This window comes from Tamandua tetradactyla, chromosome 1, assembly GCF_023851605.1.
Source record: "Tamandua tetradactyla isolate mTamTet1 chromosome 1, mTamTet1.pri, whole genome shotgun sequence".
NCBI classification, from domain to species: Eukaryota; Metazoa; Chordata; class Mammalia; order Pilosa; family Myrmecophagidae; genus Tamandua; species Tamandua tetradactyla.
The window spans coordinates 17,186,141-17,204,026 of NC_135327.1; the positions used below are offsets into that span (position 1 = coordinate 17,186,141).

The 17,886-nt window shown below is 36.9% G+C and overlaps 1 protein-coding gene across 1 annotated transcript in view; it reads left to right on the top strand.

Moving 5' to 3' along the window:
- The window catches only part of UQCC1 (ubiquinol-cytochrome c reductase complex assembly factor 1), a 148,867-nt gene that overhangs the window by 93,001 nt on the left and 37,980 nt on the right, over positions 1–17,886 (top strand). The window contains exon 7 of the mRNA XM_077170409.1: positions 10,274–10,382. Coding sequence (XP_077026524.1) covers positions 10,274–10,382 — 109 coding nt within the window. The remainder of the gene's footprint in view (positions 1–10,273; positions 10,383–17,886) is intronic.

The following is a 17,886-nucleotide window of genomic DNA, read 5'->3' on the forward strand; positions in this document are numbered from 1 at the left end:
GGGTCAGTGTGCCAGCTCACAAATAAATAATCTCATTCATTAGCACACTGCTGGAGCTTGAATGTGACCATGCAGGCTTGGCTTTCTTGGCCTCAGCTGATGGCAAAATAAAGGAAATAAGCTGTGTGAAAGTCCCCTTTGGGATTCCTTCATAGCAGCCAGGGTGACAAACCTGCCTAAGTGCCCACTAGTCTTCCATTGAATTCAAAGTCGGATTTGCTCTGATCAGTTTATAAACTACCATGTGGGAGAAGCAAGGCCAGAACACAACTGGCATTGTCAGAGGGCCCAAATAGCAAGCAAGACAGAATGCTCAGAGGTGCCAATAAGTGCAGGAGGTCAGTGTCAGGAATAACAAGAATTTTTCCCTCCCAGATTTAGGCAGAGAAGAGGAAATCTGCTAGGCAACTATCTTGTTCTTTTAACTATGCAGACAGCATTGTTGTTTTCCAACTTGTCATATTTAGCGGGAAGAGGCTGTTGGTGTTGTGCTGCCACAGAGTGAGAGAAGCAGTTGGGGCCAGCACTGGCATGGGGGAGATTGTGGTTTGGAGGAAAGAGTGGGGACCTCTGGAGCCTGGCAGGCTTCATTCCAGTGCCTCTTTTCTCCAGCTGTGCACGCTTAAGTTACTTAACCTCAAGAGTGTCAGTTTTCTTTTCTATAAAATGGGGAGAGTTATGATTGTGTATAGATAATTATGTGCATACAGATGATTATGTAGCTTGAAAGAGAAATGAATGCAAATGCAGATATATCTCATATTAGAGGAATTAATAAGTGGTAATTATCACTGTTTGCCATAAGGCAGAATTACATCTTAGCCCTTTATTATTTGAGCCTCCTAGTTAGTAAGTTTTTCTTCCTTTGTCCCGTTTCTCTCCTTGCCTTTTAGAGATATTAGGGAGCTGACCAGGGCTTGAACACTCCTTTTTTTCTTTACTTTGCTAGCTGGGTTATTTGCTTTCCTTATATGTAAAAGAGATCAGTATTATTTATGAGCCACTGGAACCACTGAGAGACAAGGATAGTACTGTGAAGCTTAAAACCTCAATAATAAATTGTGGATTTAAGAACATCATCAAACTTGGGAGGAGCAACTGTTGCTCCTCAACAGAGAATAGCTGTGCAGAGATAAGTCTATACCCAGTGTGGGTGCTTAGTAAGTACACATCAAATGAATGATTGAATTAATTATCTAACCCAAGAATCTTACTACTAGATTTTCTTTTTTAAAGGTTTCTCTCTTTTTCTTTTCTTTTCTTTTCTTTCTTTTTTGGCATTCTTAAGGGCAGTTGTTATTCTGTATTAGTATGGAAGTCCCAACCTCCCCCCATCAGGGACAGAGCTCTGAAATTATGAAGATAAATTAATGGCAAAATGTAACTTGAGCACTCAGCATTTAATCTAAGCATTTATTAGGAGAAATGTATCCGTGAGTCTCAGTTGTTGTAGAATAGCTTACTTAGTGACTCAAACATTATTGTATGGTCGGAGCATGTGGTAAGTGTTGCATTGGTTTCCAGTGGGTACCGTGATCTTTTTTTTTTTTTTTTCTTTTTCTTTTTCACATGGGCAGGCACCGGGAATCGAACCCGCGTCTCTGGCATGGCAGGCAAGAATTCTGCCACTGAGCTACCATCGCACTACCCTCTTTTTTGTTTTTGTTAGCTGTTTTCAATTTAAGTTTTACTCATTTTCCTTTCACTTCAAACATAATTTAACTTTTTCTGCATGAGTCAGAATTGTCATGATAACTCTTTTTTTATCATTTATTTTTAATTTTTATTAATAAAACCAGTCAGCATACAATATGAACATTCTTTTTTTATCACATAGTTGTACTTTCATTATGATGATCATTTCTTAGAACATTTGCATCAATTCAGAAAAAGAAAGAAAAAGAAAACAGAAAAAGAATTCATACATACCAGACCCCCACCCCTCCCTTTCATTGATCACTAGCATTTCAATCTACTAAATATATTTTAACATTTGTTCCCCCTATTGTTTATTTATTTTTTAAAACATATGTTTTACTCATCTGTCCATAAGGTAGATAAAAGAAGCATCAGACACAAGGTTTTCACAATCACACAGTTGCGTTGCGAAAGCTGTATCATTATACAGTCGTCTTCAAGAAACATGGCTAATGGAACACAGCTCTACATTTTCAGGCAGTTCCCTCCAACCTCTCTGTTATGCCTTAACTAAAAAGGTGATATCTATTTAACGTGTAAGAATAACCTCCAGGATAACCTCTCGACTCTGGAATCTCCCACCCATTGATACTTTATTTTGTCTCATTTCTCTCTTCCCCCTTTCCGTAGAGAAGGTTTTCTCAATCCCTTGGTGTTGAGTCCCACCTCATTCTAGGATTTCTGTCCCTCGTTGCCAGGAAGGTCCACACCCTGGGAGTCATGTTCCATGTAGAGAAGGTGAGGGCAGTGAGTTTGCTTGTCATGTTGGCTGAGAGAGAGAGGCCACCTCTGAGCAACGAAAGAGGTTCTCTTGGGGGTGACTCTTTGGCGTAATTTTAAGTAGGCTTAGCCTGTCTTTTGCAGGGTTAAGTTTCATATGAACAAACCCCAAGAATGGGGGCTCAGCCTATTGCTTTGGTTGTCCCCACTGCTTGTGAGAATATCAGGAGTTCTCTACAAAGGGTAGCTGAATTTTCCCCCTTTCTTGCCATTCCCCCAGGGGGGTTTGCAAATAATTTTTTATTCACTGTTTAGATCATGCTGGGATTTATCAGGACATCACTGTGGACAAATGTACAAAATCTCATGCCCTACTCAAGGTTCCGTGTACTTATGGTATTCAATTAAACTGTCCACATAAGTTATATTAGGAAATACACTAGTGAAATCATAAATTTTGTACCAAATAAACATTTTTTGCTTTAGTCTTACACATAAGTTAAAATATGAAAATATGGATTACCGTCTCTTTTCATTACCCTGCAATATTGATATTCCTTTGTTCTTCCTCATGCAAAAATATTTTTTAATTTGTACATTTAGTCACTATCATTGTACACTCTAGGCATTCCTAGATTATACCATCTCAGTCTTTATCGTCTATCTTTCCTTCTGATTTCATTTGTGCCCCCAGGCCTCCTCCCTCTATCATTCTCACATTCAATGCTCTAACATTATTGTATTACAATTAGGTAGTATCATGCTGTCCATTTCTGAATTTTACAATCAGTTCTGTTGCACAATCTGTATCCCTTCAGCTCCAAATACCCAATATTTACCCTATTTCTATCTCCTGATGGTCATTTGGTTTAGTTTTAATAACTTTAGTTAAGTATGATGAAATTTGTTGTAGAGCTTTATATTGGAAAGTGTTTGTATCAAGTACCTTTTGCACTAATTAGGTACAGTATTTTCGGGGGGATTACAATTTGCCCTCCTTTTATTTAACAGGCTTCAATCCATGTTTGTGAAACTGCATCAGCAACATTAGGTGAAAATTATAACAAACTTTGCTTGGTTGCGTATTGCTCACCAGGCAGGCACCATATTTAGTTTTTATTTCTGGATCATATTATTCTGAATACCCTAAGAGTCTACTAAAGTAAATGTTCACCACATTTATCATTTTCCAGCCCTGGTGACATTAATATTTAATTAGAGGGTTGTGGCTGGGAATAGAGGATTAATTTCTCTGAGATTCATCTGCTCCCATTGCCAAGCACACATTATACTCCTTCCTGAAAAATATTCAGTGGTTCTCCGTTGTCTACTGAGTGAAATCCAAACTTTTTAGCATGGTCATTTCAAAGCCCTTCATGACCTTTCCATCTTCATTTTTCTGCTTCTTATACCCTGCCTTCCCACAACATCTTGGGCATTCATTATTCCCTTAATCTGTGCTAAACTCTTCCATGGTCCCACCTTTTCTCATAATGTGTCATTTGCTAGAAAGTCCTTTTATCCTTCATCTCTACTTGTTCATCTCATCCCCCTAACTTGTCTTTTCCTTGTCCATGAGGCTTTCTCTGATCCCATTCAGCCAAAAGTAATTCTCTTAAATGTCATTGCCCTTTGTGCTTCTCTTGGGATACTTATTGCGTTCTTTTTTAGGGCTATTTGTATATGGTGTGTTTTAATTTTCCTAGAAGACCGTTTCTTGAAAACTAAACCCTGGTTTTAGCCATCACTCTAATCCCCACTGTACCCAACGGTATTCCTTTACATAGTAGGAGCTCAATTTATGCTCATTGACTGAATTAAATTTGTCATTGTCTTGAAAGTATCCTCATTTTCTTTTAGCTTTTCAACCAAGATAACCCTTTGAGCCAGCTGTTATCTGTGTGGGCTATAGAACAAGCTGTGCAGTGAAAGAAAAAACATTTCACCCCATGTTCATATAGTTAGAAAGTTTATGGTCTGAGAAAATCTGTGCCTTTTAAACCTCAGAGGGCAGGTGTATTAACAGACTACAAAATTTTCATATAAATGAAGAATTCCATTACCTCACTATTTCTGTTGCTGAATTGGTCTCTGACGACACTTATGCATCAAAACACACAGCGTCTTTTCAGGTAAGAGGCTGACAAGTGGTTTGATTAACTTCTAGAAAACTCTTATGAAAAAGGACCCATTTTGTTTCAGGCCAGGAATATGCCTTATATCATGTAAAGTAGCCAAATCTTTTCCATGACCTGTTTAATTATTGTCCAAAGTGTTCTTTCTTAGGCATTAACTAGGTTCAGAGGTTACAAATTTTAAAATTATGGCATCAACATATCCCAGGATTGTAATGGATGTTAGAGATCATGTAGCTAACCTTCTCTCAGATAGTTAATTCCTACCAAGCATTTATTCACCTTTCAGTAATAGACAAATTCTCTAGTTTTAGGTCATTCATGCCATCATTTGAATCTTCAGCCACTCCCCTGTTAGAAGTGTATTTTTTTCTTTTTTTAATTCAGTTTTATTGAGATATATTCACATACTATACAATCCGTCCAAAATATACAGTCAGTGGCTTACAGTATCATCAGATAGTGGTGTTACTTGTGGTAATTGAATGTGGTGCATTCATGACCACAGTCAATTTTGAACATTTTCATTACTCAAAAATAAAAAATGAAACCAAAAAACACCAAAACATCCCATGCCCCTTATTCTTCCTTATTATTGACCCCTAGCATTGGTGTGATACATTTGTTACTGTTGATGAAAGAATATTAAAATATTACTGTTAACTATAGTCCATAGTTTGCAATAAGAGCAATTTTTCCCCATTTATCCAACTGTATTATTAACTCCTTGTAATGGAGTTAATACATTTTAACAAATAGTTATAGAACAGATTGTAAGGTTTGGTATGGGTTACAATTCCATGATTTTTCGTTTTCTCTTCTAGCTGCTTCAAGACACTGGAGACCAAGCGAAGTATCAGTATAATGATTCTGCACTTATACTCATTTGTTAAACCCTACCTTCTCTGTATACTCCACCATCGCCTTTGGTCTTTCTCCCACTCTTTAGGGTATTTGGGCTATGCCCATTCTAACTTTTTCATGTTAGAAAGGGGTGTTGATAATATGGGTTGGGGGATGAAACTCATTGATGTTCTGGAGAGTCTCGCCCCTCCACATTTAAGGACTTATCTGGTCTAGGCAGTCCCATGTTTTAACCTCTGACTTTCCTTCTAGTGACATTCATGATGCTAAACTTCCCTTTCAGACACAGTAACACACATAATTTAGTGCTATTAATTGCATTCATCATAATATGCTACCATCACTTAGAAAGTTTATGCTTATTGTTCAATATTGAATGAGTCTCTTCTCCCTCTATGGCCCGCTCATAGGTTCTGATTCTAACTTTTGGACACACAGCCTAATCATCTTTCTATAATGTTTAAGGCAACTCTTGATTTTTCTCCAGATTAAATATCTGTAGTCTCTTGTCTCTTAAAATATAATGTTCAAAACCACAAACAGTGTTCCACGTAGAGTCAGATCTGTGCTGAGTAAAACAAGTCTCACTTTGTACATCGAAGATACTGTGTTTCTGTTAATGTTTCTAAAATCATATTAACTATTTGGGGTAATCATATCATCCTCTTGTTTCCATTTGAGCAGATACTGTCAATTTAGGCCTATAAAGCTTTTTTCACAAGTAAGTAGGCATGACTCATCTATTCTACACCTTTACATTTGTTCTCTAATTGCCAAGTGCAGGACCTTAAATGCATTCCTGTTCAAATTCATCTTGTTCGATTCAGCCCATTGAAATAGCCTGTTGAAGTATTTATTTTTAGTTCATGGTTGGATTATTCAGCATATTTGTTCTTTGGCCCAACTTCTAGGCACCTGAAAATTTTTCTATTTTTTAAACTTTATTTTAAAATACTTTCAAACTTTTAGGATAATTACAAAAATAATAGAAAACCATACAAAGAACTCAAGCATACCCTTGTCTCCCCAGGCAACTAGATTTGCCAGTTTTAACATTTTGCCAGATTTGTCCTACCAGTCTTTTTATTCATGTATCTATTAGTCCATTTTCTAAATACTTGCCTTTAGGTTGTATCCGTCATACTCCTTGAACATGTGACACTACTATGTACATTTCCTAAAAACAAGGATATTTATTTATCTAACCACCTTAGTCATAGTTATCAAGTTGAAGAAATTTAGCATTGATACACAACTTACAAACTATTTTCCAACTTTTTTCATATGTCCCGGTCATGCCCTTTGGCACCTTCTCCTCCTTATTAGATTCCACCCAGAATCACATATTGCATTTAATTGTCGTTGTCTTTTTAATTGCTTTTTTTTTAATTTTGGAAAAATATCAACCACATAAACCTCTCCATCTTAACCACTCCCAAGCATACCGTTCAGTAGGATTAATCACATTCAGAATGTTGTAAGAATGTCACCACCTTCCATTACTAAATCTTTCCCATCTCCCCACACAAAACCATACATCCATTATGCATTAACTCCCCATTCTCCCTGCCTCTGGGCAACTGTATTTTAGATTCTGTCTCTGTGAGCTTGCATATTCTCTGATATTGTTAGCATGGGGTTTAAATTTAATATCCTGAATCTATAAAAATCTCATTTGTTTTGATACCAACTTAACTCTTGTTTGTTTGTATTTTAACAAAGGAATTTATTTCTTTGTTGCATTTTTTGTGCTATCATTATCCAGTTACTAAGTCTGTTTAAGCCTTGACTATTGCCTTATGTGTTTAGAACATATTATAATACCATCTTAACTTTAATAGGTGAATAACTTCAATATTCCCCTCTGTCCCCCCACTTTGCTGTAGTTCTTGTTGTAAATTGCATATTTATGTGTGCATAACCACTGTTTTCTCTTTACATCTTATGCATTTGCTATTTAGATCCTCTAGAGTAAAAAGTGGAATTGCAAACAAAATATAATAATACTGACATCTATGTCTACTCAAGTCATCACATTTATGAGAGGTCCTTATTTCTACATCTGGCTTTGATATGTTGTCTGTTGTCCTTTCCTTTCAACCTGCAGGACTCTCTTTAGCATCTCTTGTCAGGCTTGTCTAGTGGTCTTGCACTTTCTCAGCTTTTGTTTATCTGAGAATGTCTTAATTTCGCCCTCATTTCTGAAAGACAGTTTTGCTGGATATAGAATTTTGGGTGGCTATATTTTTGCTTTCAGCATGTTAAATTTGTCTTCCCACTACTTTCTTGCCTCCATGGATTCCAATAAGAAATTGGTACTTATTCTTACTAAGGCTCCCTTGTACCTGACAAGTTGCTTATCTCTTGAAGCTTTTAGAATTCTCTCTTAATCTTTGGCATTTGACAATTTAATTATACCATTTTGTGGTATAGATCTGTTTGAATTTATCCCATTTGGAGTTTGATGAGTGCCTTGATATGTATATGCCTATCTTTTGTTAAAGTTGGGAAGTTTTCAGCCATTATTACTTTGAATATTCTTTCTGCCCCTTTCTCTCATCTGCTTCTGGGATTCCCCAGAACGTGCACATTAGTATGCCTAATGGTACCCCACAGGTTCCGTAGTCTCTGTTATCATCTGAAAATTTGATAAGCATGTTTTCTTTTCTCCATCTTAGTCATTGACAGAGATATTGAGGCAGGACAGGCTGGAATCATCCTATTATACTATCCTATTATTGCTAGTAAATTTTAATGGATAAAGTATGGAGATGGACTTATCATTTTTGATGAATATTCCACATTTATAGCAGGAAATGTCTTTATCAGTGAGTAGTCGTATTGTAGTTGCTTAATGACCACTTAATGAAAGATAATAGAAATAAGCCTGGTCATAAGAATAAGATAAGGAAGTAGCTTGAAAAGTTAGTGGCTCTGTGTTCTTACCCTATATTAGTTCTTAAGCAGAGTTCTCTGGACTGATTAAAAACAATGTGCTATATAGGGAAAAGCCCTAAATCTGGCCCTAGTGATTTTTACTTACTTGTTTATACAGCAAATATATATTCAGGGCTTACTATGCTTAAGCCGTGGAAATACAATAGTAAAAAAATAAACAAAAACAAAACTAGCTCCTTGCTTTCAATGGAGTTTATATTCTAGGGGGAAAGCAATTTTATAAATATACGCATAATGTAACTGTGATACTTTCTATGATCTTTGTTCTCTACTAGTGTTGTCCTACAGAAATATAATGCAAGTCACATATGTAATTTAAAATTTTCTAGTAGTTACATTTAAAAAGTAAAAGGAAACAGATTAATCTTAATATAATGTTTCATTTGACCTAGTATATCCCAAATATTATTTCAGCATGTAAGCAATATAAAAATATTAATTTTTTTATTGAACTAAATCTTTGAAATCCTGTGCATATTTTACACTTATACCACATGTAGCTTATTTGTACATATTGGACAGCACAATTCTATACCCAGCTTTACTGCTATCCAATTGTTTGGGCAAATTATTTTCTTTCTTTTTTTTTTTTTTTATGCTGTAAATGTGACCCCGCCATGTGAGTATCCCATTATTGCGGCACCATTTGTTGAATTTTTGTTTGGTTGGTTTTGTTTGTTTTTTGGAAAGTGCATGGACTGGGAATCAAACCTGGGTCTCCCTCATGGCCGGCGAGATCTACCACTGAACTACCCGCGTACCCACTACTTTCTTTTTTAAAACTCCTATTTTCATCTGTAAAATGAAGGATTTAGACATGCTTATCAACTAAAAACAAAATGTGGTTCCTTCCATGTGTGAGGAGGGAGCTTTCTGAGGTGCTCTAAATATTCTCTATCTTGATATGAGTGATGGTTGCATGAATATATATAATATGTAAGAATTTATCAAGCTGTACACTTAGGATTTATGTACTTTACAGCATGTATGTTATACCTCAGTAAAATACATATTTACATAACAATAAGTATATTGGTCTGATAAGACACAGAATCTTTGTTATCTAGGCAGATTACTCATATGGTTAAAAACCTTTTATAGCTTCTCACTAAGAGCAAACAAATAATCCAAGAAAAGATTCTTATTTTAGCAGAGTAAAAACCAAATTCTTGTTTTGCAGGAAGATACATCTGATAAGAAAACTATTAAAAATCTTATTAAACTATAAAACCTAAGCCAACCTTTACTACAACCAATAAAATTCACTTCCAACAAGACTTCTACAAATCTTTTTCTATATCCATCCATTTTATACTACACATTCCTATTTCTCACTGTGCAACAATCAGTTATTTTACTATAGGGAAAAAGTACTCTCTTTTTCCTTAAGAAAAACACTTCTTGAATGCTTTACATATATAAATTACAAAAAAAATCTTGATATCAATCTTCAAACCAATATTCTATAAAACACAGTTCTTTTTTTTTTTCTTTTACAGAAAAGGACTAAATTTCAAAGCACAGCACAACAGTTAGTTGTAGAACAAATTTCAGAGTTTGGTATTGATTACAATTCCACAATTTTAAGTTTTTACTTCTAGCTGCTCTAAGATACTGGAGACTAAAAGAAATATCAGTATAATGATTCTGCAGTCATGCTGGTTGGTTAAACCCTACCTTCTCTGTATAACTCCACCATCACCTTTAATCTTTCTCCCATCCTTTAGGGGTATTTGGGCTATGCACATTCTAACTTAATAAAATATTTTTAAAAAACAAAATCCAAGTTTTTAAAATTCTGTGACCTGTGCTACAGTAAAGATGAACAGACTTTCAGTTGAAGTGTGTGATATGAAAAAATGCAACAGCTAGTGACCCTTTGTCTTCTTTCCACCCAGGATGTGTCTAGTCCGAATGAAGCAGGAAGGTCGGAGTGGTAAATACATGTGCCGTATCATTGTTCATTTTATGTGGGAGGATGTTGAGCAGCGTGGCAGAGTCATGGGGGTAAGTGAGTGCTGTCAGATTCTGGTCCTGGAAAACTCTGATCAAGTATTGCCCAACTTGAATTAAGGGTTTATCTGTTCTAGCATGGCCTTGCTCTTGCATTTCTGTGAAATTCTTGCCTAAAGACAAGCGGTAGTTCAGCTAGAGTCACTTTTTCTGCCTCTATTGGAAACTGCCATGACACAGATACTGTATATTTGCACACTTTAGCGTGGTTTGTCAATGTGAGGTCACCTGTGTCTGGGGGTGGGCTTATAAAGTCCAGATTACAGTGACGGGAGCATTTGATTTGGTGAATGGAGGAAATCAAATAATAATTCAGTTTATGGACACTATGCCTTTGACACTGATTCAGTATTCAAACCAGTCCTCTTCTGAATTAGTTCTGATGGAATGGTGTCTGCACTAAACCTCAGGAACTGGAAAGTAAGCTTTAGGTCATTAGCAATCTAGAAGACTTTGACAAGGTATCTCCTCAGAATGTATAATAGTATGTTTAGTAATTAGTCTGAAAAGGGGGACTATCACATGGAAAGTGATGACAACAGAAAAATGAAACCAAAACATTAGAATGCAGGTGGTTGTATAAATAGTAATCTCTTCTTTTGTGTATTTTGTATGTCTAAAACATGTTTTGGTAGGTTGTAGTTCGTTGTTACTTCCTATTTTGTTGCCTCCCAGCTAAGAGCATACAAAGTAGAACCATTAGACTGGGTCATAAAAAGGGTTAATTTAGTTTCTTTCATTACAGAGTAAAGTTCTCCATGTAGACTGAGAAGTAAAAAAAAGTTTATATTTTAAAAAGTTTATGTATGATAAAAGTCATATATACTCATCATAGTATAAAATTAAGGGCAGGACACAGAGACTCAGCAGGCAGAGTTCTCGCCTGTGTGCCAGAGATCCGGGTTTGATTCCTGGTGCCTGCCCATGCAAAATATATATATATATAATATAAAAATATATTTATTTATATATAAATTTATATATATTTATTTATAAATTTAATATAAATAATATAAATAAATAAATAATAAACTAAAACGGTACCCCTTGAAGTAACCATTGTTAAAAATCATGTATTCTTCTACTTGTTTTCTGTACAAATACAAATATAACAAAGTTTATTCTTATAATACAGACAGGTTTGTATTGTATATAATACCAGTCTCTCTGGTCGGGTATCCATCAGTAATTACTCTTTGCTTTTTTTTTCCTTCCCACATTTTATCCAACCATTATTTCTACCTGAATTGTTTTAGATACGATGCTGCCCTATTGGGAAATATATGAGATGAGTGTTTCTCAAACTTTAACGTGCCTTAAGTTCACTTGGAATTCTTATTAAAATACAGATTCTGATTAAGTAGGTCTGGGATTGGGGCCAGAGAATCTACAGTTCTAAAAATCTTGCAGGTGATGCCAATACTGCTTGTAGGTTGGTGGGGAAGGTTGGAACCACATTTGAATTAGTAAAAGTTTAGGCAATCCATAATTCTCTTCAATTACAGGCTCTTAAACTTGCCTTCATGAAGAGAAATGCCACGCTTCTGTTTAGGTACAGAGACATAGAAGAAAGAGGATGATTAAAAAAAAAAAAAAGAAATTTGGAAGAGTTAGAAATTAATATTTTTGCTTTTCTATTATTATTGACTTGATTCCTCTCTTTTTAACCCCATGGTATAAATAGATACCCTTTATATAAGGCAAGAAAATTGTATATTAATCACTTTTAAATTGTGTGTGTGTGTATGTGTATATGTAGGGAGTTTGTCTTCTCTGTGGTAAAACCTAAAGAAATGGTAAAGTGGAGAGACATTTAGCTAGAGAAGAGTAGTAGGCAGTATGGAGCCTACTTCTCACCCTAGCCAGCTCTGTGCTTTGGTTCCCACACTAAAAAAGGGGAAGGGGGTGTTAAAACTGCATGATTTCCAACTTTCTTTTTAACTTTGAAAACCTTTATTTGAAGGTGATAATTTGCAAATCTGTCTCTGTGTTATTTGGCATCCCATGTGTACCTGTTTAAGAAAACTCATATAAAAATTAGAATTTATAAAATTGAACAATGTAGTGGTGATTTTTCTCATGCCAAAGAATTCTTATAGGCTATTATTTAAGTCGATTGGTGTGGGAAAGATCAAGACCTGAGAGAGCCACTTGTGAATTAATGATGACTCAGAAACTTGAATCAGGAACTTTTTTGACATTTAATTCCAGTCTCATTTGGTGGGAACATTTTCATTTTACAAAAATTTACTTTTTACCAGCTTTTTATGGGAGCTCAACTATTGTGAAAAATGGGAGAGACTCATAGATCATCAGCAAAGTTGGTACAAAAAGCAAGTATTAAATTTGTGGTTACAAAAATCACATCAATAATTTACAATGTTCTGACTTAAAAAAACATATTATTTGAGATTTAAACATATAAATTAGCTGTGTAAATAAAGTTCATTATATCACCTCATCTGGTCTTGTTTTACTTCATTAACTGGATCTTTAAAACCTTTGTGAGCTGAGTTGCAGCTGAAGAGATTGGAGACCATTTTTCCTTGGGCCTTTGCCGCACTCCTGAGTGTTGGTAAGAGTAGAGAACTAAGACTTGTCACAGCTGTAAAAACAGACAGGCCTTTGGCCTCAGCACTTTCTCCCGCTGTAGGCATATTTCGGATGTAAATTTCACTCTCTGCCTCTCCTACTAATGAAGTAAGTTTCTTTTGCTGGGTTTGCAGCCAGGTGTGTCCAGTCTTATGGCTAACTGGGACTCTTTGCTTAATTTTTCCATCTGTGACATTTCAACCAAACTTAGAAAACAAACATAAAAATTAGCTCAAGGCAGTGGCTCAGTGTTAATGGTAACTTTAGGCTAGCTAAATGACTTCCTCTCAGTTCTGCCCTGCCAGACATCTCCACCTTGTGGCTTACAATGAGCAGATTTAAGCTTTCCAAGCCATGGAGACTAGGTAAGAAGGGATGGGCTGTAGTTAAGAAATTATAACAATTAATTCCTTATCAGTGGTCCCTGGCAATGCCAGTTGCTTCAACAGCATTTCACATGATTACTCGCTATCAGCATTCCAAAATAAAAATGAGCCTCCTGTTTCCTGATGGCCTCTTACTCTCTCTCTGTAGTCGAGCTGCTTGATGGGAAGGTACAGAGGAGCTGTAGGCTGGACTGGGCGCATTTGTGAAATTCTGCTTTGTTCACACTCCACGTTACCTTTCCAAACCCATTTCCCCTTGCTCTTCTTGAACCTTAAGTAGGTGAAACCTAGCACATGTCCCTGGCACATAGTAAACACTCAGAAAGCATCACATTCAGCCCTTGCTTCCCACACCCTTCACTCCAGCCAAGCTGAATGTCTTCCTGTTGCTCAGGCTGTACATCGATTGCCCTAACACCCAGCCCCAGTTCCATCATGTTCTTCAAGACTGTCTTCATTACCACCCGAACTGGAAGCCTACCCCATTTCCCCTAGCTGGAAGTATAATAATAATTTGTATGTTTCCTTCTTCTGGCCCTTCCAATTTGTTTTTGTATCATTGTCATTCATGTATGTGGATTCTCTTCATGGTGAATTTGGAGGAGGGCAGGATCACCTGCATCAATCTTTGTATTTTCTAAAGTATCTATCATGGTCTCTTAGCTCAAGAGGTATCCAGTATGTTCTTAAGATCTGAAGAGTGGAAGAGGAGAGTTCTGTAAGCATGAGAAAAAGTGAGATGGGGAGTAACCCTTTGATTTTATTATGATGATATTTCTTTGGTGTGTTAGTCTTAAATATTGCAAGAAAAGAAATGAGAAAATTTCCTCACCCTGAATTTTTGTTTCTTTTTCTATGCTTTCCCATTTTCTACTGGAATGGTTTAATCAAAAAACTATTTTTACCTGAGTTCCATGTAAAACCCTGGAACTCCATTTTTCAAAACCCTGCCTCAGGGGCGGGCCACGGTGGCTCAGCAGGTAAGAGTGCTTGCCTGCCATGCCCGAGGACCTGGATTCAATTCCCGGTGCCTGCCCATGTAAAAAAAAAAAAAAAATTAAAAAATTAAAAAAAAAAACAAACCCTGCCTCGGTGTACTGATACGTTCTTATCTTTCCTTCTTAAGGGGATTAAGGGGTATTCTATAATACCGCCCCTTAAGTACACCTCTTGTTAAGAACTCTCAGCTCAGCTCTTTATTTCCTTTCAGAACTGTTTCTGAACTTCATTTCCTTTCAGAACTTAGCCCTTCATGTTTCTTTTACCTCCAGTCCTTCTGGGTGCCCTTTTCCATTTGATATATTTTGTACCGTAGTTAAAACAGTATGCATTGTGTGCCCCTAAAACTGCTTTCTGTATCTCCCTTTCAGGGGTCACTAATGCTTCTCCTAAATATATCTTACTCAGGAGACATGGATAAATGGCTTCTTGAACCTGCAGTTCTTGTGTTTCCTGTCTCACTTCCAATACTTTGACCATCAGTCCATTCCCCTAAACTGGAATTCTTAGATCTCAACTCCTGCCTCATCCTCTGCATCCATTTGGCTTATTATTCTCTGCCCATTATATTGCTAGATCCTCTTAATTAGTTCCCAGACTTTCCCCACCCTAGGGAACCCTCACTCCATATAACTGCCAGTGGTTTTCTTTCTAAATCTCACATCTGATAATGTCCCTCTTCTGCTTAGAGACCTCTGAGGAATCTCATGACATATAGAGCAAAATTCAGAATTCTTAACAATAGCATATAGAACATTTCCTGGTTATGTAAGTAGAAAGTGCTTGTTCTTAGTTCGCACTGTGGTTTTTGGAAGTGAGATGTTTTGATTTCTGCAGCTATCTTCAGATAGTTCAGCAGAAGAAAAGAGGATGTGTATATATGTATAATAGAGATAAAACGTTTTGCAAAATATTAATAGTGGTGATGCTAAAGATCAAATTTTGCTGTTTTACTCAAATTTTTCTATAAGTTTTATACTTTTCAAAGTAAACGATCTAGGGGAAGGGAAATCTTCAAATTCTGGTCCCATCATGATTTTCTAGTCTGATCTCCACTAAACTTCCTCCCCACACAAATGTTTGTGTGTATGTACACACTCATACACACTCAAACATATGTTCCACTCGTGTCAAATTTTCATTGGTGCCATAATATGCCATATTTTTTTGTTTTTATTGTCGTGACATATATCTTGCTATGTTCTTTTATGCTTCTGGGCTTTTGGTTTTGCTGTTCCCTCTGTCTAAAGTTGTCTTTTTCTTTGTCTCTTCTGCTCAAGACGCTCCAAGACACAACTAGATAGCTGGGTAGCACCTCCTTCAAGAAGCTTTTCATAGCACTGCCCAATAACGTTAGTATAGCTGGCCACTCTCTTATCTGTATTCCTGCAGCACTTTGCCAAACTTCTGATAGGATTTACCATGCTGTATTATAATTATCAGTTTATGTGGGTCATTCCCATTACATGGGATAAGGATCCTAGCCATCCCTGGTGTCTTACACACAGTTCCTAACTTAGTCACAACTCAGATACTTGGGTGAACAAAGGTAATTAATTTGATTATTAGCATCTGGCCAGCACTATCTCCCCAAATATTGACTTAATGAATGATCTTTTCTCATTGTACTTAGGTTCGATTTCTTTGCTGCCACCCTTCCCCCCTCCAAAAAAAAGGTCATATTTTTCTCCTCTGCCCAGCCTCATGGGTTCCCTGCTCTATCCTCAGTTATCGTTTTGATCTACTCTTTAGGGTAGATGAGCCTTAGAATGTTAGACTGGGTATTTGAGAGATTCTTTACTTCTGTAGTTTTCACTGTGTGGAAGGGCTCAGGTATGTGTAGTTTGAAAAAATCTCCAGAAGATTTCTGGCACACATCTCTAGTTACACAGACCATAGATCTGATTCTACCCTCTGATTTCTGTGATGAGAAAAGGAATCCCAGAGAAGCTAATTGGCTTGCCCAAAGTCATGCAGCCTAGTAAAAAGCAGAATGAGGACTAAAACTATGGTATGCTGAATTCCCAGTGCACAGAGTTCTCTACCATACCACCACCACGTCAGCACATCACCACATCACCACATCAACAGGTCTTCCAAAAATCAGCCTCAGGCCAGGTTCCTTCTCCCCTGTCATTACCAAGAGGTAATAAGATCAAGAGGGCAGCTTTTCTTGAATCCAGGGGCATTTCATTTTTCCAATGCATTCCCAAGCCTGAGGCCCCTTTTATTCAAAATATATAATTCAATACGGCAGAGGTTTCCTAAGTCTCCAGGACTAATAGAAATTTAAGGGGTGGGGGGGAAGACAGATGAGAATGCTAACAATGTTCTGAATTTGTTTCTTTTTCCAGCATTTAGAGTCTGAATGTCTCCACATCGTCTGAATTTGACTTAGTTGATTTTACAGTTATTTTTCAGAGACTCCTTAGTTGTGTTTTTTTAAGAGTAGAAGAACACCGAGACTGAACACCATGCTTGGAGGGGCAGGGCCAGGAAACTAACAAAGGCCGTATTATACTATACACGGCAAAGCCAATAAATGAATTCAGGAGACACCTTAGATGTATTTCTAGAGGAGGGGTATGGGGGAATGGTGAAAAAGCAGAAAGGTGGGATTAAGATAAATTAAAATGGAGCCAGCACTTTGGGATATGAGGGCAGCCTCTTCCTGCAGCCACCGTTGCTTAAGATTTTCATTCTGCTTAGTGCAGAAGTTAAAACTCGTAGTCACTTTGCCTCCCCCCACTCTCCTACTACGGAAAAGAACTTACCTTTAAGGTGATTTAAACTTGATATAGAAGTATTTATTCCTTGAGTGCTACATCTATTGGGCGTTTCTGCAGGAGTCATAGACTGTTAAAACTGGAAAAAAACTTTGAAATAATCTTGTCCAGAGGTTGACAAAGTGTGATCCTTGCACCAGCAGCTTCAATATCATGGAAACTAGTTGAAAATGCAAGTTCTTGGGCCTTTCCCCAGCCCTACGGAAGCAGAAATGATGGGAGTGGAGCCCAGCAAAGTGTTTCTCTAGTCTGATCTTGTCATTTAATTGATGGAGAAACTGGCTCCGTGGTAGCAGTATAAGTTTAAGTTAGAAACCAACTAAAGAGTAGAACTCAGCACTCCTAATTTTTAGCTCTTTTTGCACCCTGCTAAGAGGGGTGGGGTCTGGGCATGGTGGAATGACATGTGAAAGTTGAGGATTTCTGCATAACATGGTATTGTATACACCAATAGTAAAGCTAAGGTTTATTGAGCACTTTCTCTTTATAGGCAACGTTTGAATCTTACAACAACCCTGTGAGTTAGGTTATTTTATTTTAATCCTCATTTTACAGATGAAGAAACTAAGGCTCAGAGTTTAGTGCCGTGACTGCTGTAATAAATTTGGTGACTTACAACAACAGAAATGAATTTTCTCGCAGTTCTGGAGGCCAGGAATCTGAAATCTGTTTCACTGGGTTAAAAGCAAGGTGTCATCAGGAATATCCAGAGGCTCTAGGGAAAAATCTGTTCCT